Genomic DNA, 26,859 nt, shown 5'->3' with positions numbered 1-26,859 from the left:
ACACACATTAATTACACACATTAATTACACACATTAATTACACAATGATAGGGAACAAATTAAAGAAGACAAATAATTTCACTGATAATCACACAAATTGTCATTTTTTTAATACATAATATGAAAGAACAATATTCGTTTTCTTGTACAGTACACACACTGCAACATAATGCAAGAAGACACACCACACTCATCAATCATTTGACATTTACTTGAAATTACTCCTTTAGAGATGTCAAAAACTGGAATGAAAAAGCTTTTTAAAATTATGCTTAAAGGGTAAAAAGCACCTTTAGAATGAGAAACATTGATGAAGCACTGCTTTAGAAAGACAGCACAACTTAGCATAGCAGCTAAGTATATGTTAGGCAGACTTTGCCTTTAATAGTGACGGACGTATAAAACAATAAAAACAATCAAACACAGAAAAGCTGACACAGTCGCTTAAATGAGCTGCACCTCCAGCTTAAGGCACAAACAGGTGTGTGCAATAGAGAATGTTCATGTAGAGCAGGAATAGAGAGAGGAGCCCTAAATACTGGAAGTCATGATAGTGATTGCTGGTTGTAGTGCAGGTAATGATTAAGTTTAACTCCAATCACAGACAGTGTTTGGTGGATAAGCTGAAACATATGGATTCTTCTCTCTCTGTAGTCACTTCAGTGTAACTACCATAGAGCCCTGTGTTAGAGAGATATTGCTTAAAGGTAGCATGACACTATGACAGTCCCATTATAATGGCAAAATTAAACCGTTTCCCAGTTTATATTGTTTCCTCCGTGTGATTAGAAACTTTCTAATTCATAATTAATCTTATATTTTGTGATGACTTGTTACAGGCTGATTAAATATGTCAGCATCAGATATCCCACACATTAACGTCTTGGTCCTGTCTGGTTAAGTTAACTTTGTATAGTTCTAACACATTTCTGTGTACTGAGTACTCATAAGAATAGATATAAACACCCAACAATAATTTAAAACCTGAATGCAACACGAATGTTCAAACACAGAGTAAAGAAATGCAATTGTTATGTAAAAACAATATTTACTTTATAGCTATATTTGGATTTCTCGTCCCAGAATCAAATAAGATTGAGGAAAAGATTCACCAGCAAAGCCGGAAGTGAATATTATGCTCTGTCACAGTGAGCTGTCTTTTAAACATGCGGACTGCAGAGCTGCTGAACATAAACGACTTAATGATTACATCACTCCCACTGAGGAAAACGCAGGGAAGTCCTGCATTCACACTGTGTAGTCTAGATCAGCATTCATCTTATTGTACATGTCGTATATAGCATCAACAGTTGCAGAGAAGTTGATGAGAAATTTTCTGATTTTTTCCAAGCAGTCCTCTTCCTTGACATCCCGACCCTTGGAGAGGGCTCTCAGGAAATCGGACTTATACGGAGCAGCAAAAAGAGCCGCCTATAAGAACAAGCACAGATTTTACTCACAAGCCTACGCGTCTAATGAGCTTATGACACATTTATTGTATAAAGAAAATTTTTGTAGCTACTTTGAATGCACCTTGAACAGTTGTTGCACAAACCAGCCGTGATATCTTTTAAGTGCTATTTCATAGGCTTTGGTGACATTGACTCGGATAAGGTTTGGATTGTTCTCGTCCTTTTCACCGTCCACCAGGCTCTGAAGGAAAACTTGGATGAATTTTAGACCCCTTTTGGACAAGAAGACATGCACAGTGATTATGGACGAGGACTTTTCTCAGCTTGACGAAGCAAGTGCAGCACAACAGTCTAAAACAGGGATGTCAAACTCATTTTACATCGATGGCCACATTAAGTGGCATTGACAGAAGAGTGAAACTCCACTTTCTGTCAATGTAAGGACTTTTAACTACACAGTCAGTCCCTAAGATATATTAATAAAAGATGAAGAAGTGTTGTTTCAATAGAAAATCTCAGTTTTTATAATGATAAATGTGTAAAATTACAGAAAAAGTTCTGCTAGCACTCTGGGCTCAGAGTGCTAGCAGAACTTTTGCCGTGGTATGAATGGCTGTTGGGGATTCTTTATCAGCAGGAAAAGATGTCAAATTGATAGTTGAAAGTATTTTTAAAACAACATTTTAAAATATAGTTAAAAGTTTAAAATATATGCCCTCCTTCATGTTTTAGAAAATTGTCCACCGGGCCTACTTGGAGTCTTTGCTGGGCTGATTCTGGCCCCTGGGCCTTATGTTTGACACCCCTGGTCTAAAATGTAGAGTTTCTCACACCTTTTTAGCCACATAAGTGCCAAAGTTGCTCCAACTTTGGGCCATTCTCCTCCATGCATGTCCTTCTCTGCCTCCAAAATCTGCTGGAGAGTCTTGAACCGTCCGGGGTTGCTATCATAAACAGACTTGATTTTCTGTTAAATAAAACAGTTATTGTATCATTGTATCATCCATTAGCAATGTAGAAGTCAAGGGGCATACTTACTGTGATGTTACCCGATATGTCAGCCTTGATCGGTGCGAAAATAGTAGAGCCGAGGCAGTCTGAGGAGGAATATTTACACAGGCTGTGACTCGCAATTAAAGAAGTCAAAACTTATTTCCCCACACATGTGAACAAAAACTACGGAGCTCATATGAGATGATGAACATTCTCTTTGGAAGTAATCAACATCTCCTACTAATTAACACAAAAGCTCAATTTGAATCTGTATTAAACTTGACTTAAACTCCAGTTTGAATGCACAGGATCATCTGTGGGGACTTACGAACAATCTCACAACCCCTTTAGAAGTTAGATTTTTTTAATTATAGCTGTCCTTCAAGATTACAATGGAATCCCAAGAGCTTAATCCCATGTTTGCTATTTGACCTGTCCGTACTTGTAGACTGTTGAACAGTAATGTCTTTAAAAATCTAAGTGGTTTACACATTCGTCCCTGATTTGTTTCTGAAAGCAGACACAAATCCCTTTGGAGTTGCATCAGGCATCTGGTTTTTAAAAGAACTGAAAACTACCAAATCAAATAAATAGAGCTGTGTGCTGTGGCGACCCCTCGTGAATAATGATATAGCTTTAGTAAAATGATGGAAAAAGCATGTGCAAACTGCCAGTGGTTTTTTTGCACCCTCTGGTTAAAAGTTTTAAGCCTGTGTAACCTCTGACCGCACCCTGCATCAGTGCTGCACGGCAGGTATGTTGTAGGGTGACAGGTGAGCATTGACTCTACAACTATGATTATAAATAAATAAAGTGCAGGATTGTTTAGTGAACATTCGTTAAGAAAGTGTTTTTCCTTTGTTTTCCCACCAGTGACAGGTCAAAATGTCTGCGGTGACAAAAATCTGCTGTTGGACAGCGAGTATCAGACACATAACACTGTTTTCATTTGGTATCTGTTAATTAGGCGATGCTGAGTGAATAGTAATAATGAACAACAAGACATCTCGAGTGCGGACCTCCCATGGTTCATGGCTGACCTGCTAACACAACAGACAGCCTTTAGCTCTTGAGCTGTTACTGGAAACTACCCATGACTAAGCCTTTTCTATTGTGCAATGCAGTGTAATGCATCGCCACAACACTAATGGCATCATTTAATGTTTCAGATCCCTTTAATTTCCATACACTCCACGGGGAAAAGGTTTATGTACTAAATATTGGACTTCTGAAACTAATTATTTATCTACTAATTATTTATTACTAATAACAAGCATAAAGTAAAACTTACTAATTGAAATGACTCAGAATGATTTGAGGCAAAGCCATGATGACATTTTACTACTAACTTTTACTACTACAGGTTAAATAACAAGTCTCTATTTAGATATAAATAAAAATAAAATACACTGGTGTGTTGAAACAAGACTAACAGGAGAGTGAACGTGCCAGTGGAGTGAAGTCTATTAGGACACTAATTAGGGAAGAGAGTTTCAGACACCTGTGTGAATGTACTATGAGTGTGCGGGATGGTAATGGCCTGTAGGAAAGTTGGCTCAAAAATTTCTGGGTCAGGAAGAATAATGGTGACAAGGAGGAAAGAGCCTAATATCGACATCAGACTTGGTTCATCTCAAGGGTTTCACGTGGCAAATTCAATGGAGGGACTTTGGCATATTAATAGAGAATGAAGCCGCACAAAGATGCCCTGGCGCACTGCGGCACCGGTGAATGGGCATGGGGAACTCAACACCGTACTAATCAATTTTCACAACTTAAAATCCAGGCCAGTGGAGTAAATTATGCATGCTAAAGGATTGTGGACAGGTTGGTGGAGAGAAACACGATCCAGAAAAGATTATCATTAGGAAGAGCAACATCGTTTTGTTAAACGAGATGGAAGTGTTGTGACAGATTTATCCTCACCACAAGTTCAGTGTTTAATAATCAGACAAATTCCAAATGAAGATTCACAGCAGTGGAAAAAAACACGTCCATTGCATGGGTGGTAATTTTAACGTAAACTGCACATTTTGTGCCTACTGGACCAGTTTAACAGTCCTGGAAGTATAAAGCACGATCGGTCCGTGGCATTAATCTGGAAGCCTTTGAGAGGTTAATCATAAAGCACCACAACTATACATTTTCCCTGCTGTCATCTATTTTTAAAATTCACAACTTCATTTGCAGTCCCATTAATGTAGTCTCCCCTGTGTTACACTGTGGAAACTTCACTTACCAAAGAATGGTGGAAGGTATGACACAGCTTCCAGAAACGGTCTTGTTTCCACTTGTCTGTCAGCTGGCAGCTGTCTGAATTGGTGCTCCATTAGCAGAGCCATCTCTTTAGTCCGGATACACTCCTAACTGTTGAAATGATAGCAACAGGCTGTCAGTCCTCCACTGCAGCTTCACAGTGATAGGAGGAGGAGAACACACAGAGAGAGAGAGAGAGAGAGAGAGAGAGAAAGAGAGAGCGACATCTCTCTCTCTATTCACACACACACACACACACACACACACACACACACAGATAAATCTCTCTCTCACACACACACATAGAGAAACCTCTCTCTTTCTCTCTTTCTCACCCTTACACACACACACACACACACACACACACGCACACACACACACACACACACACACACAGACAGATCTATTCACACACACACACACACACACACACACACACACACACACACACACACACATCTCTCTTTCTCTCTCTTACACACACATGGAAGTCACCTACACTGAACTCCTGGCTGCAGAGGAGCTCATGTGATCGACATGTTAGTGATAGGTCCGGGCCATCGCCACCTGCCGGGGTAAGAGGGCGGATAAACGGTACCAGACAGAAGAAACAAGTCCAGAGTAAACAGCACCTGATGTGCTCCATCAGCTGACACTGGTCTTCCTCTGCGTTTAATCGCATGTGCTGCTTTGCTGCCAACTAATGGAGTCTGGTGGAATATCGCTCTTTGGTTCCACTTAATTTATCTGTTTATCTGTTAGTTAGTTATAGTTATCCCGGGATTCGTGCAAGCATATAACAACTATGTAATATCTTACTGTAAGAGACAGACAAAATAGTATCACACATGAACTCCGCAGTTTGGTATTTTACGTAGATTATTTTATTTTAGTCCTTTTTAGTTTTAACATTTTGTGTTAAATATAGTTTAGTTTGCAGAGTAGGTTTGCTAGTTCTTATTGTTAATTATTAGTTTCATGTAAGTTCTAATTAATATTAATATTATTAATATCAGTGGTAGTAATAGTATTAGTGGTAGTATCAGATAGATGTGTCGAATCATATCTAATGAAAATTTAAAGGAAAGTTACAAAATTTCAACACACTGACCGAAGAGATAATCACATAAAATCATGACTTATCGACGACGACAAAGACAAAGAAAATTCAGTGGCGGAAACAAACTTCCAATTATGCGTTTCGCGTTTTCCGCCGCTAACTAAATTTGACCTTCACTTCATCCCGTAGCGTATGAGTAACTAGGAAGTGTATGTATCGGTAACTAAGGAAAGCTGTAGTGAGTAAATTTGAGCTTTCCTTGTTTGAAAGCAAAACGTCGATTTTTTTTTTATTAAAAGCCAAGGGGAGGCAATCCAAGGTAGCACCGAGAGGTAAAGTGGCTGCTATCGGTGTAGCTAAACGCTCCTTATATCCGAGTGCAGACGGGTAGTTGGAGCTGGTAGTCTTTTGTTCTTATTGTTTTCTTTATGGCCATGAAATTATAATTTTTTCATGGGCAGATCACCTATAACAGTGGAGATATTGAGCTGTCTTCGGCGTCAGTATTTGTTAAGTAACTAGTTACTTTAAAAAAGCAGCATTAGTGAATATATGATGGGGCCAAGAGACCTTTGACTTGTGATGTCTGCATTCGTGCATACTGACTGGCTACATGCCCTAATGAAACTATGTCTGCACTGTTATTTTTAGCAAATTTAATATCAAGCTTTCATTTGTGCTAACTGTTCAGGTTCATGGCTCTGCCGACACTTTCGACCCGTGTGCCCAGTCGATCTCGGGTCTTGGCCGACCAGCTGGCCCGGCAGCGGGAGCAGGAGGCCCGGTGGCGGCAGCAGTGGGAGCTGCATGCTCAGTACTTCAGAGAGCAGAGCATCCGCAGCCAGAAACAGACGGTGTGGAGCTCCCGTCAATCCTACCAGCAGAGGTAACTTCCTCCAGCATAGATGCTCTCACTCACACGGTCTCCGAAACGTTACACAAATATTGAAGCAATCCAACTAAATAACTACACATTGCTTTATATTTGGTGATTTTATTTTTGTATCCTCCTTTCATTTTCTTGTCATTAATTTTACATGATTGCCATAACGTACTCCAGCATTATCATCCTGTTTCTCCTTTATTGCCCTCGGAGATGGCTCTGTAAGTAATCACGCCATGTCATATATAAGTTTTGTGTTATAAAAAAAGTGATAGTACTTGACACTACTCCCTACCTATGGCAAAACTAGGCTAACCTTTATGTTGAAGTCTCGATTTTACAACAGCCAGATTGGTCTCATCTCAGGCTGGGAGCAGAAAAATCTTAAAATCTAAAACCTACAGGAATCCAATGTGGTAAAGCCAGGAACATCCTGGAAATACCATAAATACTGAAATTACAATAAATAAATGTTTTCATGAATTTCTTTGGCCTATTAGAATATGCTGGTATGCTAAGAGAAGTAGTGTTAAGTTGTTTGTTGTATTGTGAGTATACCATAGTGTATCTTCCTTTAAATCTGTGTAACAACATATATATATGTATGTATGTCATATTTGTTTGTCTGTATAAATTAGTTTAAAAAATAGATAAATAGCCTTATGTTATTATATTTACTGTGTTGCTCTTTGTCATCAGTTGACAAAAATGCTAGTATTTATTTAATTTTTTTACCCAAGCATTTTTCTTCTTTTTGTTTTCAGTATGTCAGCATACCATAAAGACAGACTGAAGGAAGAAAAGAAAGCCAGCTTGGAGCAGCGCAGGAATCGACTCAGGGTAATGCTGCAAGAGGAGCAAAACCAACTTGAGGCAGAGCTCCGAGAGATGGTGCCCGACAGGAGCACGTTGGCAAGTCAGTTGGTGCAAAAAAGTGAAGAGCTTCGCACGGCAAGAGAAGACAGAAGAAAGAAAGTTGGTGGAATATTGCCCCATAAATATTCACCACAGTGTTGTGCCATGTAAGTTTGCAATCCCCGTTCATTTTTTTTGTCATGCCTAGCTTGCACAGGAGCTGCTGAGGGAGCACTGGAAGAGAAACAACCAAGAGCTGAGAAAGGTAGGCAAGTTTAAACTATTGATGCAAATGTGACAAGTTGCCGAGCCCCATACCTCAGACCTCGAGGTGTTACCACTGATGAAGTGTTTGACGGCTTCAGGAATCTAGTGACCACCCCATACGTCTAGAGAGTTCACCAAGTAGAGGAAACAGACACTTTTTGTCAAGACATCCATTTGATCTGGAAACCTATATGGCCTGTGATGCAGATATTCCATGACTTTCTGTTAACCTGATTCCAGTGTTGACTTAAGAAAAAGAAATGTTCTGGTATCCCTTCCACCCAGGGTCAAGGTCATCAGTATCTCTGTCTCAGCTTTGTCACAACTCACTCTTTCAATCTGTCTGCAGCTGGAGTCAGGATTACATAAAGATCACATTGTCAGCCAATGGCAGGAGCAGATATCTGAGAAGAAACAGGTAGGTGGATCATTCCAGGCACCAGACAAAGTCAGTTATGTTCATTTCAGTGTTTTAATAACTTTGATAGCCAGTATTGAAGAAGTTGCTTCAGTACTTCATAGTATAGCCCTTCTCAGGCCGGTGTTGACACATATGACCCACAAGTCATTATCTTTTTATGTGGCCAAGTTTTTATGTAACACATCTATTTTTAATTGAACAGTGTTCGTGTACTCTGTGAGCACAGTATCACGGCCGCAACCTACTCTGGTCAGCCCCTCAAAGGTGGTGCATAATTAAGAAAGCTTTGACACTTACTGTAAGTGACCCAGCTTGTCAAACATGCAGAAAGAAGTGGCGTACCAGGAGGAGACGAGACGCTTTGAAAACGAGTACGAGAGGACCAGAAGAGAAGCTCTGGAGAGGATCAAACAAGCGGAGGAGAAAAGGAAAGACGAGGAGCGTAGGAGAGGGGAGGAGCTACGCAAGCAGATGGAAGAACTGAAGCTGAGAGAAGAAGAGGTATTCAGAGCATCAGCAAACAATTTCTTCTGTGCAAAACCACCTTTGCAGGCTTTTTTTTTTGTAAACAAGATTATTTTTTATTTTTCTCTTACAGGCCACTCGTCTGAAAAAGGAGCAAGAGGCTCTACTGTTGCAGCAGTGGGAGCTGGAGAAGATAGAGGAGGACAGGAGGAAGGCGGAGGAACAGAGGAAGAAGTTTGAGATCGGGTATGTGAAGCTTATTCTCCAGATGACCAAACAAAAAGAGTGGTATGATATTTCAATCTACTGAGGTACTTTACATATGGGATTCATGTTGCACTAGGCGTTTCTTGATCCGTCAGTATCGAGCTCAGCTGAGAAGAAGAGCCCAGCAAGTGCAGGAAGAACTGGTAAATACTTTTTTTACCTGCAGATTTTACTGTGTGATCATCCAGATAACTTCCCCAGACCTTTTCTTTGAAATCCTTTTTACGACACCAGGAGGCCGATCGTAAGATCCTGGCAGCCTTGCTTGAAGGAGAGGAGGAGGACAGGAGGCTGGAGACTGCAAGAAGGGAAAGAGCTGTCGCTGATGCAGCCTGGATGAAACGTGTGATTGAAGAGCAGCTGCAACTGGAGCGTGAGAGGGAAGCTGAGTTTGAAGTCTTACACAGGTGAGCGCCAAGATTTAGTAAGCCTCAACTCTCCAGAAAGGCGCACGTGCGGCTCTGTGAATACAAATCAATGCATCCCATTTGTTCGTAGGGAAGAAGCTCAGCATGTTTGGGAGAAACGAGAAGTTCAGTGGGAGAAAGAGAGGAAAGCCAGAGAACGGCTCATGCATGAGGTAAATTTCTCTTGGAGTAAAACTTGAAGTAAAGCTTAAAGATGTGAGTTCAAATAAAAGTTGTCCTGTTTTGGGTTTTTCCTGTCTTTTTTGATAAGGTGCTTGTGGAGAGACAGCAGCAGATAGAGCTGAAAATACAGAAGAACCGTGAGGCTCAGGAGGAATCTCTAAAGAGACGAGAAGAGCTTATCAAGGAGCTTGAGTGGGAGAGGAAATTCAGACGTCGGGAAAAGGAGCAAGAAGAGGGCCGAAGGACAGCGCGGATGCAAGAGATAAATGCTCAGGTTGGATACTTTTTATTTTGTTTTTTATGGGAGGGGGTTCTCAGGTTTATTTCCCCAACTATGCATTAACCTCCTAGGACCTGGCGTCCACATATGTGGACATCACATTTTGGGTTATTAAGACCAAAATACTCAATTTTGCTCTACAAGGGCCTTGATATCTACTTACGAGGACATTATACTGCTACTGTTCGATCGAAATTTTATACGAATATCCTCATTTGTGGCTCTCATTTTTCTTAGAAACAAAAAAAGGTAAAAAAAAAAAAAATCTGGTAAATCTTTGTTTTTACATTCATCAGGTCCCAATCAGCCCAAATATCAAAGAGAAATTAAAATTGCATGCCATGAAAGAGTTTGGTCTTAGGAGGTTAAATAAGAAATCATATGTGAAGTTGTTTGTTTTCATGTTATGTAGGTGGAGCAGCAACAAGAGGCGCAGTGGGAGGAGCGGTGTAGGAAAGAACAGGAGGAAGAGGAAGAACGGGAAGCCCTTCGAATCCAAGAAGAGGAGCTGAGGCTTGAGATGCAGAGGATCGCCAAGAAAGGATACCAGGACAAGGTGAAAGAAGAGTGAGGCAGCCGTATTCATGATTCCAAGCTTAAAATTGCTCTTTAATATTAAAATATGCTTGAAACCATCTCTTTCAGATTCACAGCAGGCCACGATCAGCCTGGACATGAGAGACCTGCCAGACTGAAGTGAAGCCGAACATGAGCTGTTGTATTTTTTCTGTTAGGAATTAGCCTTAAAGGATATTTCATGCTTTTTAAAACAGCCCTATGAAGACTTAAAGGCCATTTGTCACAGTAATTACACTGTTGGTCAACACTGAGCATGAAGCATTATGTGTTGTCAAATGATTTCAAAGTGACAGATGCACAAAGAAACTCTCCGTCCAAATTCAGGACAAAAACGTCCAATGTTAAAGTTAAAATAAAAGCTCTCACCCATTGCAGTCTTTGAACACATCCTGTGGAAGCAGGCCTGCAGTGGAATTTGACTTTTGTTGTACATTAGTGTTTTTTAACAGCCAAAAGAAAACTTTGTCCTTTGAAAGGATAAAACGTAAAAAAAGAAAAAGAAAAGAAAAGTAGGCCACATGTGCCTCCTGTCATGCCATACTGATTTAATTTCTATTTGTTGGACTCGAATCGATTCGTCTCTGCTCTTAGAGCTCTTGAATGTCTATAAATTTTCTATTCTGTGTGTATTAAAGCTGTTGCAATCAAATCATTTGAGCATTTTGTATTTACAAACCACAACCAGTTATAGTTATAAATTAAGTTTATTTAGAAAATAATTATTTCCCCAAAATGCACCTTCTGCTGCATCACGCATCCCTGCACTCCATGCAAGCACAGAGATGGACGTTACTTAGAACAGATTTCAGAAGGAAAATGAAATCTGCAACACCTGGCGATGATGAACATTGGCTAGCACAGTATTACAGGATCCCATATGTTGCACATTACACACAAAACTAGTAGCAACAGAACGGAGCACAATACACATGGACATACATACAGTATGGTTACTAGCACTAAATATTAACACCAAGAGTGGCTGTAGTGTACAGTGCAATGGGTAGCCTATTAGAAACACACCAAATAATCCTAACTTGATGCAACAACATCTCGGTGCTGGTGAAGATGATAACTTGGCCCCTGAACAAGTGTTTCTTGCATTTATTGACTTGACAAATGGGCACACATAAATAGCTGCAGTAAGTGCACTGCAGACTGGATTACACTTGGGCAGGGAGCAGGTCATATTAATAACTTTTTTTTCCCCTCAGTGTAACAAACATTATCAGCATTGCGCTGAAACTGAAATGTGCGTAAAGTCTTCAACTTATGGAAGCTAACAAAACCGTACGCTCGTTTTTTCTTCCTTTTTTCATATTAAAACTTTACAGTGTAGTGATGCTTAAACAGTGCAATATATTAGAGGAAGCTCCTTTTGCTACAAGAGTGTTTGTAATAGCATCCAATGATAACGATTTCATGGCTCATTTATGGTTTTTCAGCATCCATGCATGGCTTTGGTTTGATAACACTGACCAGTATCATATCGATTTACTGTGCTCTTTGTCCTAATGCAAGGCATTAACTCTTTAATGATATTTTGTAATTCTAATTATCAAAGACAGAACAAGCTATTTCCCCAGCATGTTAGCTGGAAAGTCATATCACCCCCCCCCCATCAGAAAATGTGCTTCTACAAAAGCTGGCTAAGTTTCTGACTTTTCCCTTGACACCAAGACTTTGTCTTTAAATATTGTCAATGCTTATTCATAAATAATTAAAAAACAAGGCATGCATATACCACATATACAAAAAACAAAAACAATAAAATAACTATAAATGCGTATAAAAACAAAACTGAGATGCTGACTTCTTTGCAGCCCTGTAAGTGCTGTTAGTTGGTATTTTCCTTTGTGGTGATGGTGACAAGCTGCTTGGCGGCCTTGGCAATGTCATAAGCACATTGGATGACCTGCTGGGTGACCAGCTGCATGTCCGGTCCTGGGCAGCCCTCCGAAGGCACCGCCTTCCGGCACTCGCCCTGGAGCCTGCACGCACTGGAGGTCAACAAGCGCAGAGAGCCTCTCACCGTCTCTGAACGCGGCTTCTGCAGAGGAAGATTAAATGATCTTAATAAACATAGAAAAAGTCTGCTCACAGGCCTCTTCAGAAACGGGGTGCAGTGTGCATCCAGGTGTCAAATAACAAACAATTAGCAGATCCATTCTTTGCAAGAAAAAAATCTATTTACCTTAGGAAATAGGGCAGCCATTTCTGTTACAGCCACATGTATTCTTTCTGAGCAGGGTATGAAGCTGTGAGGTGAAAAGATTGAAGTCACAGTCAGAAAGTAAACTGAAAGTAACAAATACAATGGTTATAAAAGTGATACGAATGATCAATTAGCTAATCACCACTGCAATCAGGTTACTTCACAAAGTGGAGGTGCAATTTAGTTTTCAGAACACACCATGCACCATCATCATCGACAGATTACCTACAAAACATGCCATTTAAAAGACATTTTAAACCTTGTAAGTAAACAGCACTTTAATTCTACAGTAAAAAACGTCAAGATCAAAAACAAATATGCTGTCAGCTATAAGTCACTGCACAGATGCACCTTACCTTTTTTACCTAACTAAAGCAAAGTCAGCGCTTGAAGATAAAACATGAAATGAATTGATGTTTGAAACTCGGCATACTCAAGCATGCAGCACAATATGACAGAAAAAGAGACAGCTTGTTAGCAGGTGAGGCAGACCAGAAGAAGAAAGTGTCTGAGGGAGAGGAAAATAAAACTGTGCCTGGGAGGCAGGGACAGAAGCCAGAGTACCAGGAGGTGGGGTCGGGGGACCGGAGGCTGAGCGGCTGAAGGGGAGAGGGGGCCTTCTCAGCCCAGGGTACCAGAGTGCTGAAACATCCCAGGCTGTGCCTGAGCCGACGCACACCTTCACGCTCACATGGTCTGATGGCAGGAGTGATTGGTGGCGACACCAAAACAACATGATAACAGCGGAGCAGAGAGGAAGTAGAGTGAGGAGGAAGAGTGACAAGAGCAGGACAAAAAAAAGGGGGAAATGACAGGGCTTACATGGAACTAATTATAACAGAGTAGCTATGAATGTAGGAGGAACTTGAGGTTTAAAATGAGAGCAAGGAAACGAAAGTTTAAAAAAAAAAACAACAAAAAAAAAAAAACACACACATATATATATATATAAATCAGTTGCAGAACTCATAAAAAAACCCAAAAACCTTTCATCTCATTCTGACCTGTCATGTTTGTTCTCCTGAGCAGCTCGCAGCAACTCCTGGATATTCTTGGTGATCTGTTCGGTCTTGCGGATGACGTCCTCTGTGCTGGGAAGCGTGGGGTCAGAGTCCATCTCCAAATCATCAAGTTCAGGGATAGAGCTACCCTCCCCCAGCCAGCCACTGCTCCTCAGCCTCCCTCTCCTGCAGAACCTGCTAAGTGGGTGAAAAAAAACCCAAACAACAAATCAAGCCCCCTGCAAAAACCTGTTTTTTCCTATTGAACTGTACATGAAGACCACTTTGCCTCACTGACTTCTGGGTGATTTTCTTACCCCGAGTCATCCATCTCCGAGTCATTGAACGTGTTGTCATAGTCACTTTCTGGCATGCTGCTTTGCTTCTCCAATTTTGAAGCCTGGGAGGGAAGAAAGAACAATATGAGAGAGATCCAGTATTACTCACGGCAAAACCCAGCAGCAACTGTGGTGAAAATACATTTTCTTCATCTAAAAAGCAAAAACATAAGACTCATCTGTGTGCTGTGCCAACAAGAAACTGCACAGCCACATCAAAGTGGAGTATAAACAAGTAAAGGTGATGCAGAGGACTGAATCAAACAAGCCAGTAAAGCTGTAAAGCAAAAGCACATCTACAGTTTAAAGATTTCACATTAGTAGAGCAGATTATGCTGAGATCATATCATTTATTTGCATTAGTATGACACTTGTTGCCTTTCCTAATACCTTATGAAACCTCTTGAAATGCCAAAGCAAGGCTGGATTTACATGTGACATTTGAAAACAGCCACACAGAAAGCAACAAACCCTAAAACGTTACTTTACAAGTGCGGCACAAGCTTTTCTCCTCTAAAATAAAGACAAGTAAACCCCAGAGGGCCCACACTTGCATATGTGAAGTCAGAGCTCAGTGGTGCATGCCACACAACATAGGCACGCTATCTTCATACTATATAGGGTTTGCTGTGATCTGATAGCGTGACTTAACTTTATGCAAATTCACACTCAACGCTACATCTAAAAAAACAGGAAGTTCACTGTACTACACAACATGTTCATACTCTGACAGTCTGCGTTCAAGAGTCTGAGCAAAATCCTCTCTGTGCATGCAATACTAAATGCAGCACATTGTGGGATTATCTCATGCTTACATAAATTGTCCTCTTAGCAGATGATCAATCGCTTCACACTGCAAACCACTCACAGATTTCCACTGTTTGGTTGTCAGAGAAGTAAAAGCAAAGTAGCTAAGATTTTGTAAGAAACAGGGCAGAAGGAAACTTTGTCTTATTCTTAGAGTATTTCAAATGAAAAAAAAGTCCAACTAAAACAATATATAATGTGCAATTTCTTTCCTTTGTCTTCACATAGATTGCTAAAATACTTTAATATCATCTCACATACCAGTTTCTAGAACACAAAAAAAGCAGCGCTGCATGACAAGCACAGATTTCTGCTCAATGCTCAGCAGTGACGCAGAGGTTTTGCCTTTACAAAACCCCACAAATTCCATTTGTTTAGTAGGACAATGAGGATGATGCTGATGAAGGCAGGTATCTGGCGGTGAGGACAGCCGATGGAAGGATGGCTCATGCAGGGCAGATAAAGAGCAGGAGAACAGAGGATGAACGGGTAGAATTGGGCTCCGAGGAGATTTGCGGCGTCCCGCGAGACGCAGACCGAGTTAGGATGTACTTAACCTTTTGAGCACTGTCGTCCTTCGACCAACACAAGGTGGATGGAAATGAGGGAAGGGATGAAGAGGTGGTCACAAAAGCGCCCCTTTCCGTCTAAAGACAGGGTTCAAATCATAATGTAACACAGACACACACACACAGATTTCTTAAAATGAAAAGACCTGTTTATACGGACTTACAAAAAAGCTGAATGGATATTAAAAAAATACTGTGTATGGACTGGAGTCGATGCAAAGCTGTGCAAAGACCGTGAGCACTGAATTCAAAATAATAAAAGTCTTTCTTAGCTTAGGATAAATCAATAGTACAAAGACAATGCAATGGAGCTTAATCCTCCTATTTTTATTCCCTGAGCTCCACTGTTTCCTTTCGGTGTACAGTGCTTTAAAAAAAAATATCACTGAATAGCCTGGAAACGAGCTGATAAAGGGAAAAAAATATCAGAAACTATAAGTCACAGGCTTGGATTAAAACCAAACAGAGCAGATGGACAGTTAAAGTGAGTGTGTAAATGTATGGTGCATTACAAAAACACAGAGTATTCGTATGGCAGTTTAATACTTTATCAACATAAAAAACACAGTACAAACCAACACAAACCATGACAGCATGTTTCTGCGTGTACAACTAAGTCTTGTCTAGCAAAAAAATTAAAAAGGCAGCACTCCCATTAACAACAGATGTTTGCAGATGTGTGTGTTATTAAACTGGACACATATTGCGATTGCTCTGGCTCTATCTAACATTGCATCGCATTGTGGTTTTTAATGAGTCAGTCTTTGAAGAAGCCAAAAATTAAAAAAAAAAACCCCAAAACAAAACAAAATAAAACGTGCGTAGTGGAAAATGAGTAAGGAGAGACACAAACACAGGCAGGGGAAAATGTCTGCAGACAGGATGAAGACATGAGGGACAGTCACTGAGTGGAAATGGCAAAGGAGAGCAGGGAACAGGTCTTACTTACATGAGTTGGGAAGGATTGAAGGGTGGGGATTCCCTCCTCTGAGTAGGGAGTTTCCCCTTTAGGGAGATAGGGCTTCAGGCCTGAGCCGGTCTCATACATAGACATGGGCCGACTGGCCCGTGCAGACTGCCGGCGTTTCAGGGCAGAGGGACTGGAGGGGTCAGGGTAGTCTGTACCGCTGGGGATCTGATAGATATTGGTAGTGACCTGCCGCCTGAGAGAGGTGTTCTCGCTTTGCAGAGATTGCAGCTGGAAGAGATGTCAGTAATACACTAAGAGGGGCGCTTAGCTTTAATGCCACTGTTTCTCTAGATTGCTATCTATTTAAATTTTGATAGATTGTTGCCGCTCCTACTGCCAAGGTTATAATTTGGCAGAAACCACCAATCTTTCCAGATACAGAGTTTGAAACATGTTCTTTTCTGGCACGTCACCAATATACAAAACCTGAAGCTGTTTTCACAACTATGAATGAATTATAAAAAAAAAAGTCCATAGCTATGGAGAGAATGCTCGCTCAAAGCTCTGATAGATTTTCATCACAACACCCCTCCTATAGAAAAGTGTCTTGCTGAGTACCCTTCACTAATCATTACTAACCATTGCCATTCATATTCAAACAGCTTTAGATTCTGTTTACTTGACGACAGTATCCAGTAGTTAAGTATCTATAGTGCAGGGAAATTCAAATTCAAGGTCTCGTCTGAAACAGCATCAAAGGAATAACATGAATTTTGGTTTGGGTGGATTCTTTTTGCCTATCAGTGCAAAGCTCAAGATAAGCAAGCAAAAGATCATTGTACAGGTAAGAAACACAGGTGCAGTTCAAGTCAAAGATTCAGCTGCAAGGAAAGGTTTGTGAACACTTTGGAATAATCATGATTGCTGCATGAAAAACTAATAAACATGGTCTGATCTTCACCCAAGTTACAATTATAGACCAACACAATCTGACGAAACCAAAAAAAAAAACAAAAAAAAAAAAACACTCCCTCCCAGTATAAGCAGGAAAAAGTAAGTGAACCTCTATGACACAGATTTCTCCAGAAGTACTTTAAGTCACGTGATCCAAGTCAGTCTATGAACAATATCTAGGAGGACTATAGAGGTTTAGGAGGACTAGAGGTGGACAAAGCTGGAAAATACTACTAAAGCATGGATGAAAAAACAATTTGGCTTAAATTAAACAGAAAAAGTATGGTGAAGAGAGCATCATGGTTTGGGAATGCTTTGCTGCCTGAGGGTCTGGAGGCTGAGGTTGAATGACTTAACAAGGCAATGGAGACAGACTAATTGAAAAAGAGGACAAGGTTTTTCAAGTTTTTGAAAAAGCTTCAACCTTTTCAGATGTTTGCTCTTCTTCTTGCACCTTGGGTGAAGTTGTCTCAGAAACCTTTACCCTGTTTCCCCACCTTTTTCAAAGATCACGTGAGAATCTGACTTAACCCAGATAAGATGTTGTAGCACAGCCCAATGCAGGCTGTTCTTCCAGAAATCCTGATGAACTTCCGAAGAAACTGTCCAAAATTCCTCAATGTTGTGCAAATCTCATAAGAAGCTACAGGAAACACCCGCTAGAAACTATGGTTGGTAAAGGAAGTTCAATAACATTAAAGAGTTCACTTATTCCCCCCCAAACCTGAAGTAAGTGCTAACTCGGTGTCAACGAAAAATACAACAGTTTGTGTATTTTTGTTGCATTTGTGGAGAGTCATTGTGTTGGTCTATACCCGTGACTGAGATCGGACCACATTTTATAGCTTAACCAATGCAGAAATCCAAAGCTTTCCACGGTTCTTCTTCCAGGTTTACAGCACTAACAGACTGACTCAGGAATTATAAAGGGATTCAGGGATGCTCTAAACATCAACATTTGATCAAGAATACACTGGCCTTAAATACTACAACTACTTTAAAACTGTGATGAAGATTAATAGCGATAAAGCTAAAGATTGTGCTTATGTGATCATGAACTGATATTTAAATATAAAAAGCTAACAAAATAAGAAACATTTGTACTTTTGAAACTACAAGGTACAACCACAGTAAGCCAAGAAAAGCCACAGTGCTGCACGTTTTCTCCACTACATCTTTATCTAAATGATGCTGTGTGCTACAGTTTACTGCAGGGGGAGAAACAACAGCAGACTGAGTGCAGCTACGTGAATGCTCTAGATGCTCTTCATCAGCTCTAAAAGTAAAACGACAACATTGTAACATCACTGTTACTTTACCCTGGGTAAACTTTATACCAGGTTTACTTTACCAAATAAGTAAATAGTAACTTAATAACTTCCAATTTGGTTTAGTTTTAGCAAGCTAAAACTGTATAAATCTCAAATGTCTCCCATTAAATCATCAGTTGAGTTTAACAGTATAAGGTGAGGTGTTCTGTGAAAAATAGCCAAACAAAAAGTCCACATGTGCTAAAGTATGTTCCCCCAAACAGCTGGAAATCATCCAAAAACATTCATTGCAGTAAACACAGTATATATGACAAAGCAAGGCACACACATACAATTTCAGTTAGTCACTGTGTGTTATCAAAGGGATTAAAAACAAAACAAAACAAAAACAAAAAAAACACCATCATCAATTATATCATGCTTTTTCTTCAAACATGCTTGTTAGTAACATTAGACCGGCTTTAACTTTAATTTATAAATTAGGTGGGAAAAGTGACCTTGGTGTTAAACCAAAACACACACACACACAAAAAGGAAAAAAAAACAAAACAGAAATCTCTGGTTTACATTCAGACTCTGAAAATTGAACATGCTGGCCATAACAGAGGGTGGACCAGCAGGGTGTCACAGCAGCCTTATCGTACCACAGAGCATTCCTATTCAGGTGGTTCGGCCGTGATTACTAAACACAGGCTGGGCCTCCACACCAGAGAGCGTTCGCACTGTGCAGGAGAAGTGCTCTGCTGACCGCTGTGCCCCCGCCCCTTCTAGTCCGGCCCTCGATGTTAGTGATCTTACGGGTGGAGCGCGGTGGGTACCTTTTTCTGCATGAGCCTCAGCTCATCGCTCAGACTGTTGTTTGCTTTCATGAGTTGCTGGATTTTTGCTTCAGAGGCAGAGAGGGCGGTTTTCACCTCCAGGTATTCTTGCATAGTGATGGGTCCGTCTGAGAGGTCCGAGTCCAGGCTCTGTAAAAGACATGCCAAACAAAACAAAGAGGTGAATGATGCAAAAGAGATTTCATTCAGGGTTTTAGTTTGTGAAAATACTGTCTGGGTACCTTGGTCCTGTCTCCTTTGCTTGATGGGAGCTCTTGATCTGTATCCTCATCAGATGCCACACTATCATAGTCAGGCTGGTCATTGTCCTGGCTATCACTACAGTGTCTGACGGCCACGTTCTTCATGATAAGTTCAACGTTGTCTAGGACAAACAAGAAAAAAAAAACCAACTTGTTTTGTTACTCTGTATCTTCATGAGACTCGGGTGTCGGGGGGATTTTTGAAGAAAGTAACAAGAAGACACCGACCTTTGGGACTGACTATCGGATTCCCTTGCTGTCTGCGCTTTGCTTCACTTAATATGTCAATGACCAAAGTTGCAAATTCATGTGCATTAAATCTTGCAAGCTTTTGCCGCCCCTAAATAACACACAGAAAGAAAGAAAAAAAAACACAAAGAAATTACACAAACAATGCACAACCTTTAAGGTAACAACAGAGAGAAAACCAACACAACCACGTTTGCAGGGGTGTTCTGCACAGCTGACTTGCCTGGTTTCGTGTCGATGAATACTCCGGATTCACAGGAAGGAAAGGAACCACAGTTGTCTCTGTGACCAGCGTGCTGTGATTCTGTGTTGCCAACCACACTGCAGAGAATGAGCAGAGTGCTGTTTAAGGCACGAGTACAGCTGCAATGCTAGTGGAGGTGTTGAAGAGTGCGTGTGAATACCACTATAGATGCATTTGAGTCCTCTGGTAAGGGGTAAAACTCTACCTGCATCAGTCTCTCGCCTGTCCACTTCATCATACACGTCCATGGCCAGCTCCTCAAATAAATGATTACTGAGCTACATTAAATAGAAAAGAAAGAAAAATCACACCTGAGCAAACTTCAGGGGAGAATATTTAAAATGAAACACAGTGAAAACACTTACAGACTGCAGTTTCTTTTTCGCTGCCTTTGCAAGTTCCGATAAATCTGCACTGCTGCAAACAGAAAATTGTGTTTGTGAACATTGCTTAATAAATTCGTAGGTCTGTAGGTCTATTGCTACTATAATGCAGTTTATTTTCAGTAATACTTACATGTTCCTGATCCCAATAAATGAAAGCAGTTAAAACAGATCGCATGTGTCATTTGACGTGCAAAAGTATTTTTCTGCTCTTTTTCTGCTTTGAAATTAGAGCTAATAATGAAAACTTCCCTCACTCTGTTTAAAAGACTGCAGCAAGCTTAACTTCATGTCAGAACAAGACTCACAACTAAAACAACCATCACTAAATGCCTCACTGCATTCACTCTGCTGGCTCAGTTCAACTTAAACTCATTCACTCAGGCGCATGTTAATTGGTAGACATGCATCATACTGACGTACAGCTTCTGCTTTCTTACCTGTCGGCCATTTGTGGAACGATGAAGTGCTGGCCGCTTTTATGATCTGAAAGGAACAACGCGAAAGTTCTGGATAAGTGCCAAAATCCTTCGGGGCAATTACAGGAACTGTATTCACTTTCTGTTAATCACCATTTAAAATCTGTATTTAGCTCATAAGCAAATTTGATCAGCTGTAGAGCCACATCACTAAAACACCTACAGCACTGTGCAAAAGTCACGGTCTGTGCTGGATTGTTTCACATTTCTTGAGGATATGACTTTTAGATACTGTTCGTCTGCTGTTTTTAGGTCTCCCACTTCTTCTTTTGCCCTCCACTAGTCCAGTTTTCTCAAAATTATTAAGTCCACACTGCACAGCATGCTCGGATATGCCAAGCTTTCAGCCAGAAGCTCTTAGAATCACTTTGTTGGTGCAAAAATACTATTTTATTTTTACAAAAACATCAAGAGTTCTTGCACATTACTGCTCACCCAGCAGCAGCAAATGCTGCTTTTTCAGCTTTTTAAAAAAAAATTTATTTTAAATGACACATCTCCGCTTACCTGGTTTTCGTCCACACAAGTAAAACGCCAGTCGATCGGTTAGTTCATACTGAATTTCCACCAGCCTGTCTGCCAGGTCGTTGTGGCCAGCTTCTCTACAAAACCATATTTAAAAAGTCAAATTAAGCTTAATATTTTGTCTTATATATAAATAATTATTTTACATAATAAACACGTAGGCTTGCCTTGCACAGTCAATGGGAGTTTTGCCTCTGCTGTCTGGAGCACCAGGATCTGCCCCATAAACGGTCAACAGTTCAACCTGAGATACTTGCCCAGCCTTTGCAGCTACATGCAAAGGAGTGCTTCCCTTTTCCTGCCCAAGACAATGATCAACATAACAAAAGCCAGAACATGAGCCAGAATTTGACAGAAAAAAAAAACCACATGCAAAAACACAGAAATGATACTTTTAAATACAGAAGGTCTTACAGGATGAAAGAAATTTGCTTGAGCTCCGAGTGTCAGCAGCCTCAAACAAGTCTCCAGATTACCAGTGCGTACGCTTGAGTGAAGTTGCTGGGGGAAAAAAAAAAGAAATAAAAAAATTTAACTGTGACTTTAAAAAGCACAACAATAGAGCTCTGTTCAAAAACATGCTTCCTTTCTTTCCCTGGTGGATCACTGCACCCAACCATTTCTCCTCACCTTGCTTAAATCCTTGGCTGTTGAGCTGTCATCCTCTCGGCAAGGTATGCGATGGACAAACACCAGCATTTGATATTTGGCTCTTATAAACTCTGATTTGTTTGGACTTTTGGGATGCCATGAAACACACACACACACACACAAAAGACATTGAGAGACTATGAATGAGAAAGCAGCAAGAGAGTCCATTGTCATTTTTTAATTAAAAAACAAAAAAGTACTCCATAATCATTTCCAAACATTTATGACTCACTGGAGTTTGTCCTGAGGGTTGGCCTTGCGTTTTCCACTCGTCACAGACGCAGGGTCCAGAAGGGAGTGCTCCCAAATTGAATTCGCACCGTTGTTGTATAATGTCTGAACCATCTAGGTTAGATTAAAAAGGAAAGCATCGTGTATAATTTCTCATATTGATTTAGACCTTCAAATGGTGAGGGGAAAATAAATAAATAAATAAATAAATAAATAAATCCCCTTCCTGTGCTGCACTTGCTATATTTGGACAAAAATCAATACACCTCAGGGGATCTGCTGCACTTGATGTCATACAGCTCTACTGAATTTAAAACTGAAGTAATACTAACCCAAACCCAAGTATAAGATGTTCTAATGGCTTTAGTTCAGCATCTAAGCACAGAAACTACAAGTAAGACAAGTTCACAGCCAACAGAATAAATATGCATGCAACAGCTGAATGATCAAAATATTTCTGTTGAGGATTATTTACCTGCAGCTGCGTAGGGGGCCATGGCGTGTGAGTCAGGTGGCGCACTTGGGAGCTGTGTCTGCCCAGGCTCCGATGTACACTGCAGCACTCGTCGCAGATCAACACGCCTCTGTTCACCGAGGCCCAGCGAGGTTCTGAGCGAGAACAGAAAACAACCAGGTCACAATTATGATAGATAAATTGTGCACTTAGAGTATAATCTTGGAGTTCGAGCAGTTCACTGGTTTTACTTTGATCAAGCTGAGGAAGTTAATCTTTCTTTCTCTTTTTAATCATATTCAAATCAACTCAGTGCTTCTCTTTTGACAACAAGCTGGACCCAAAGAGTCTCCTGTTACCGCTGTTGTAAGATGACCACTACAGGCAGGTGCTTACTTTGTAATAATTATGATATTTTGCTTTTTTGTCCAAGGAAAAAACATCATTTGATAGTTCTTACTCACAAGTACTGCTAATTTACCCAAAGTTTAATACAGTTTATTCTTCTGTGCCATAGGACTCTTGAAAATTATAGCCAAGCCACAGTGATATCAGTACTTCACACACACCATTACGCACCTACAAAAATGAGCTCTCAAATGTTTAGAGGCACAGAAGTAACCGTTTTACATGGATCCTTCATAATTCTGACAGATTTAGCTGGATTGGGCTTAAGACAACTATCTTTTAGGTTCCTAGCACCCTAAAAAGAGTTGTGATTTCATGACAGAAAGGGATAATATCGGAGTTTCGAGACAACATAAGAATTTCAGTTGGGCCAAAGATCCCACAGAATGAAATAATCGACAGAATCTGATTGTTTTGATAGCGTAAATAGTCCCCATATGTATAAGGTATTTCGTTTTTGATTGCTATGGCATGATTTTATGAGTTAAAGCATATTATTTTGAGGACCCCTTAGCACAAAGCTGTCCCCAGACCCGCTCTGAGAAAACAAACATATAGTTATCTATAGCTGAGAAAGGTCCCTGAAAAATATGCTGTTTAATCCTGCTCAAGTGGCATTCGCTGAAAACTAGTGTCCTGCTGGAAGAAATAGCTGAGGCTTTTCAAAATAGTTATTTCATATATTTTATTTTTTTTAAAAATCTTCATTGGCTTTCAACACATGGGATTAACAAAATGTTGGTGTTGGCGTTTTCATTAAATTTCTGGACACTAGATCACAATGTATTATATGTTATATAATTAAACATAATAATATCACAAGATGCTGAGTGGATGCTTTAAGATCTAATGAAGAAAAACACAATCCAAGAAAGAAAGAAAAGAAAAAGCCAAACTCAAAACAGGCTGTGAAAAAGGTCACATTCATAGTCATGTATCGCCTTTCTGACTGCAGATTTAGGTGAAGCTATGGGTTGCGTAAAAAGGAAGTGAAGACTAACAGAGCAGCTTCCTCTTTCAAAGCACTATAAAGAAAATACCTGAAGAACTAATAATCTTAGAACTGAGCTGCAATATTAACCTAATGCATGGTGTTTTTTGCCCTATGAATTAAAAGTGTACTATGACTCTGTGACCAAAATAAATGTGTTTACTTAACCTTGGCCTATTTTGCACGGTTCATGCAGTGCAAAAGTCACAGAGTTGTCTTCCATCTGTGCACAGACTCTTCTTGACAGCAAACATCAAGACTAGAAACACTGTAAAATGATACAACACTAAAGCCCACTGAGTTTCAAGCAGATAGAGTGACGGGACAGGCGCTGTAAAAATCCCAACAGCAGCTGCAGTGCAAGAGCAACAGATGCAGGAGGTCGCTGGACAGATTGTGGCTCCTGGTCCCAGAGTTTTCAGAATCTCTTTCTAACAACTGTCCCTCAGGACCTCCCGAGTCTCAGTGCTCTCCTCAGCACGTGCTGCTAAATTTAATACCACATCTTGAAACGCTAAAAATATTCACACCCAACAACTGGTAGCAGCCATAAAGTGGGGCAATCCAGGGCAGCTGCTGAGGAGAGCTCAGGGTTAACTAATGACATGAGTGACATGATGACAGACGAGCTTCTTAATATTTGCGTTCCGCTGAATGATGCAAAACAAACCGATGTATTTTCTATTATTAGACTTTGCTTAATTTACAGTGCATTATGTCGCCACAAGAAGAAGAAAAATAAAATCTCTCCTGCATTGAGTATGCGGTCAATTCACTCAGCATCCTGTTTTGCTTCCTGTGCCTGCTGAACAGCATCACGTCATTTCTATACAAGTGGAACTTCTGTAAGTACAGCCTCAGACACAATACAACAATTGTATGCTCAGCTCTCAGAGCTTGGTGCCATTGGTCCCGAAAAACAAAGCTCTGTTAGAGAGTGCTCGTGTACCCTGATGCCATATAAGTAGTTATAGCACTATTTTTTTTTACTCTATTACATTACAAGTGACTGGTTACAGATGACACGGACTGCAGATTTGGGTTAATGATGCAGCGACTTTTTTAAATAATCAAATCTTTATGAATACAGTAGGAAATACAATACAGTCATTACTCATTAACACCTTTAGTTCAGCTGAGTTCCATCGTGCCAGAAGACCACTGTTATGCCCCCTTTTTTATTGCACTTTACTCATGAGAAACAGTTAATCCCAGCAGTTGAAAGTTAATTTTATAACGGGCATATAAAAGGGACATATCATATAATTATAATAGGGTTTTGGTTGGTTATTAAACCAAACGGCACCCTAAAAACTCCTTTCATGAAGGGAGCTATGGCGTTAGATATGAATACTAACTAGGTAAACTGGATACCCTAAATTACTGTAAAGAGAAACCAAAGTGTTGCCAGCGCTGCTAATCGGATTTATTTGGATTTGGGGTGTTTCTTAAGCACCAAATGTCAGCTAACAGACAAACACTGCATAGATGGTGTGAGTTTTACTTACCTGGGACACAGCAATCTGCGCAGACCTCAGTGTTTCGCAGGCGTTTAGACATCCTCAACTCGGGAAGAAACGCCTTTTAAAACTGAGTAGAGGAAATTGTGTCCGTTATGCTAACCATTGATTACTCCGTTAAGATGCCTTCCGCGTTAGCTAAACCCAGCAAATTAAAAACAATCCAACAACTAACTATCGTACTTACTTCCTTTTAACCGTTGCGAGCCTTTTCGTTTTTTGCTAGAGTTGGAGTTATGACCATGATAACATTTCCTCCCGCTACAACGCCGCTCGTCTGCAAGTGAGCTGACTGAGCAGCCACCTGATTAGCTAACTAGCCTGTGCACACTTGGTAGTTTACTCCTCTGCCTCTAGACAGCAGCATTTAGCGCTAGCGCGATCCCAGAGGCAGTTGTGACTGTGACCTATAATTGTGGTTTACTTTGCCCATAGTTTTGACTCTCAGGAAATAAACCTCTCAAAATAATACGAATAAGTCCTGCTTGAAATTTGTTCCGATTCTCTAATTTTATATCTACGGGTAAACATGAAATATGAATACAACACAATACTTGTGGAGCTCGTTTTTGTCGGTACACAACCTGACAAATTAAAATCAGGGTTTTAATTTTCCCTAAAAGAGGTGAGTTTGATCTACTCACCTTGGAGTACACTGTAGTATTTTTTATGTCTTAAATTAATCTCCATACATGTTCACCTACCGACAGCCTTTTAAATCGCGCTTTGTACATCTTTAACACTGATGCAATTTTAGATTAAAAAAACAAAAACGGCAAGTGACCAACCCAGATACAAGACGTGAAAACAGTCATGTGTATTAAATCATGTATTAAAATTTGACTGCGTAGAGCAGAAAAAGGCACCGAACGTAACTGAGACACATGAGTTTTTAATTAATATTGATTTGTGAAGTTTTAAACAATAAGCCGGATACATACAACGTTATATACTATCTTTAAATTTAGCAGGCGTAGTTATGTACATTATAGTACAGGAGATGTGATTCTGTTCTGATTGATTTAATATGTCGCTTGTCTCTTTGAGATTGTCATTGTTATTGTTCTAAATAAAGTTCATTTTTTTAAAAAGTTATGTACATTATAACCTGGCGGTACAGATTTAGATTTTTAACCCGCATCCACCCCCTCTCTCAAAACGTAATATTGCCAATCCCATTTCAATGTTATAGGGCATAATAGGACAATTAACTTTCTGGGAATTTACATGGTTTGTTTAGCTAATGTCTG

General features: G+C 40.2%; 3 protein-coding genes across 14 annotated transcripts; 1 reads left to right on the top strand and 2 right to left on the bottom strand.

Moving 5' to 3' along the window:
• Positions 1-87: 87 nt before the first annotated feature.
• On the bottom strand, positions 88-5,271 carry gltpa (glycolipid transfer protein a). Of its 2 annotated transcripts, none has more exons than XM_082555125.1 (6): positions 5,161-5,271; positions 4,645-4,772; positions 2,451-2,509; positions 2,246-2,379; positions 1,534-1,684; positions 88-1,431 (listed from the first exon to the last, which is right to left on the bottom strand). In XM_082555125.1, exons 2-6 carry the CDS (start codon positions 4,745-4,747, stop codon positions 1,249-1,251), a joined length of 630 nt encoding a protein of 209 aa, XP_082411251.1. In that variant the 5' UTR covers positions 4,748-4,772; positions 5,161-5,271; the 3' UTR covers positions 88-1,248. The 2 variants fall into 2 exon arrangements, with proteins under 2 accessions (XP_082411251.1, XP_082411252.1); XM_082555126.1 differs by having other exon boundaries at positions 2,246-2,370.
• On the top strand, positions 5,184-10,977 carry tchp (trichoplein, keratin filament binding). Of its 4 annotated transcripts, none has more exons than XM_082555122.1 (13): positions 5,184-5,236; positions 6,413-6,607; positions 7,369-7,579; positions 7,668-7,724; positions 8,076-8,144; positions 8,475-8,648; positions 8,746-8,858; positions 8,956-9,022; positions 9,114-9,286; positions 9,378-9,459; positions 9,558-9,743; positions 10,162-10,305; positions 10,395-10,977. In XM_082555122.1, exons 1-13 carry the CDS (start codon positions 5,199-5,201, stop codon positions 10,425-10,427), a joined length of 1,542 nt encoding a protein of 513 aa, XP_082411248.1. In that variant the 5' UTR covers positions 5,184-5,198; the 3' UTR covers positions 10,428-10,977. The 4 variants fall into 4 exon arrangements, with proteins under 4 accessions (XP_082411248.1, XP_082411250.1, XP_082411249.1 ...); XM_082555124.1 differs by lacking the exon at positions 5,184-5,236 and adding an exon at positions 5,894-6,040; XM_082555123.1 differs by lacking the exon at positions 5,184-5,236 and adding an exon at positions 5,894-6,053.
• A 36-nt stretch (positions 10,978-11,013) lies between these two features.
• On the bottom strand, positions 11,014-25,984 carry git2a (G protein-coupled receptor kinase interacting ArfGAP 2a). Of its 8 annotated transcripts, XM_082555115.1 has the most exons (22): positions 25,797-25,984; positions 25,598-25,679; positions 22,712-22,845; positions 22,238-22,350; positions 21,985-22,090; positions 21,769-21,855; positions 21,522-21,652; positions 21,337-21,431; positions 20,791-20,836; positions 20,333-20,384; positions 20,173-20,245; positions 19,947-20,044; positions 19,703-19,814; positions 19,454-19,596; positions 19,212-19,361; positions 16,208-16,456; positions 15,247-15,336; positions 13,862-13,944; positions 13,548-13,739; positions 13,108-13,239; positions 12,523-12,586; positions 11,014-12,378 (listed from the first exon to the last, which is right to left on the bottom strand). In XM_082555115.1, exons 2-22 carry the CDS (start codon positions 25,647-25,649, stop codon positions 12,166-12,168), a joined length of 2,415 nt encoding a protein of 804 aa, XP_082411241.1. In that variant the 5' UTR covers positions 25,650-25,679; positions 25,797-25,984; the 3' UTR covers positions 11,014-12,165. The 8 variants fall into 8 exon arrangements, with proteins under 8 accessions (XP_082411241.1, XP_082411243.1, XP_082411236.1 ...); XM_082555117.1 differs by lacking the exon at positions 13,108-13,239 and having other exon boundaries at positions 20,333-20,381; XM_082555110.1 differs by lacking the exon at positions 13,108-13,239 and having other exon boundaries at positions 13,548-13,742; positions 25,797-25,983.
• Positions 25,985-26,859: the final 875 nt, after the last annotated feature.

This window comes from Aulonocara stuartgranti (genome assembly GCF_965226115.1).
Source record: "Aulonocara stuartgranti genome assembly, chromosome: 12".
NCBI classification, from domain to species: domain Eukaryota; kingdom Metazoa; phylum Chordata; class Actinopteri; order Cichliformes; family Cichlidae; genus Aulonocara; species Aulonocara stuartgranti.
Note: the sequence above shows the minus strand (reverse complement) of the source record. Positions and strands in the feature narration are given on the sequence as shown.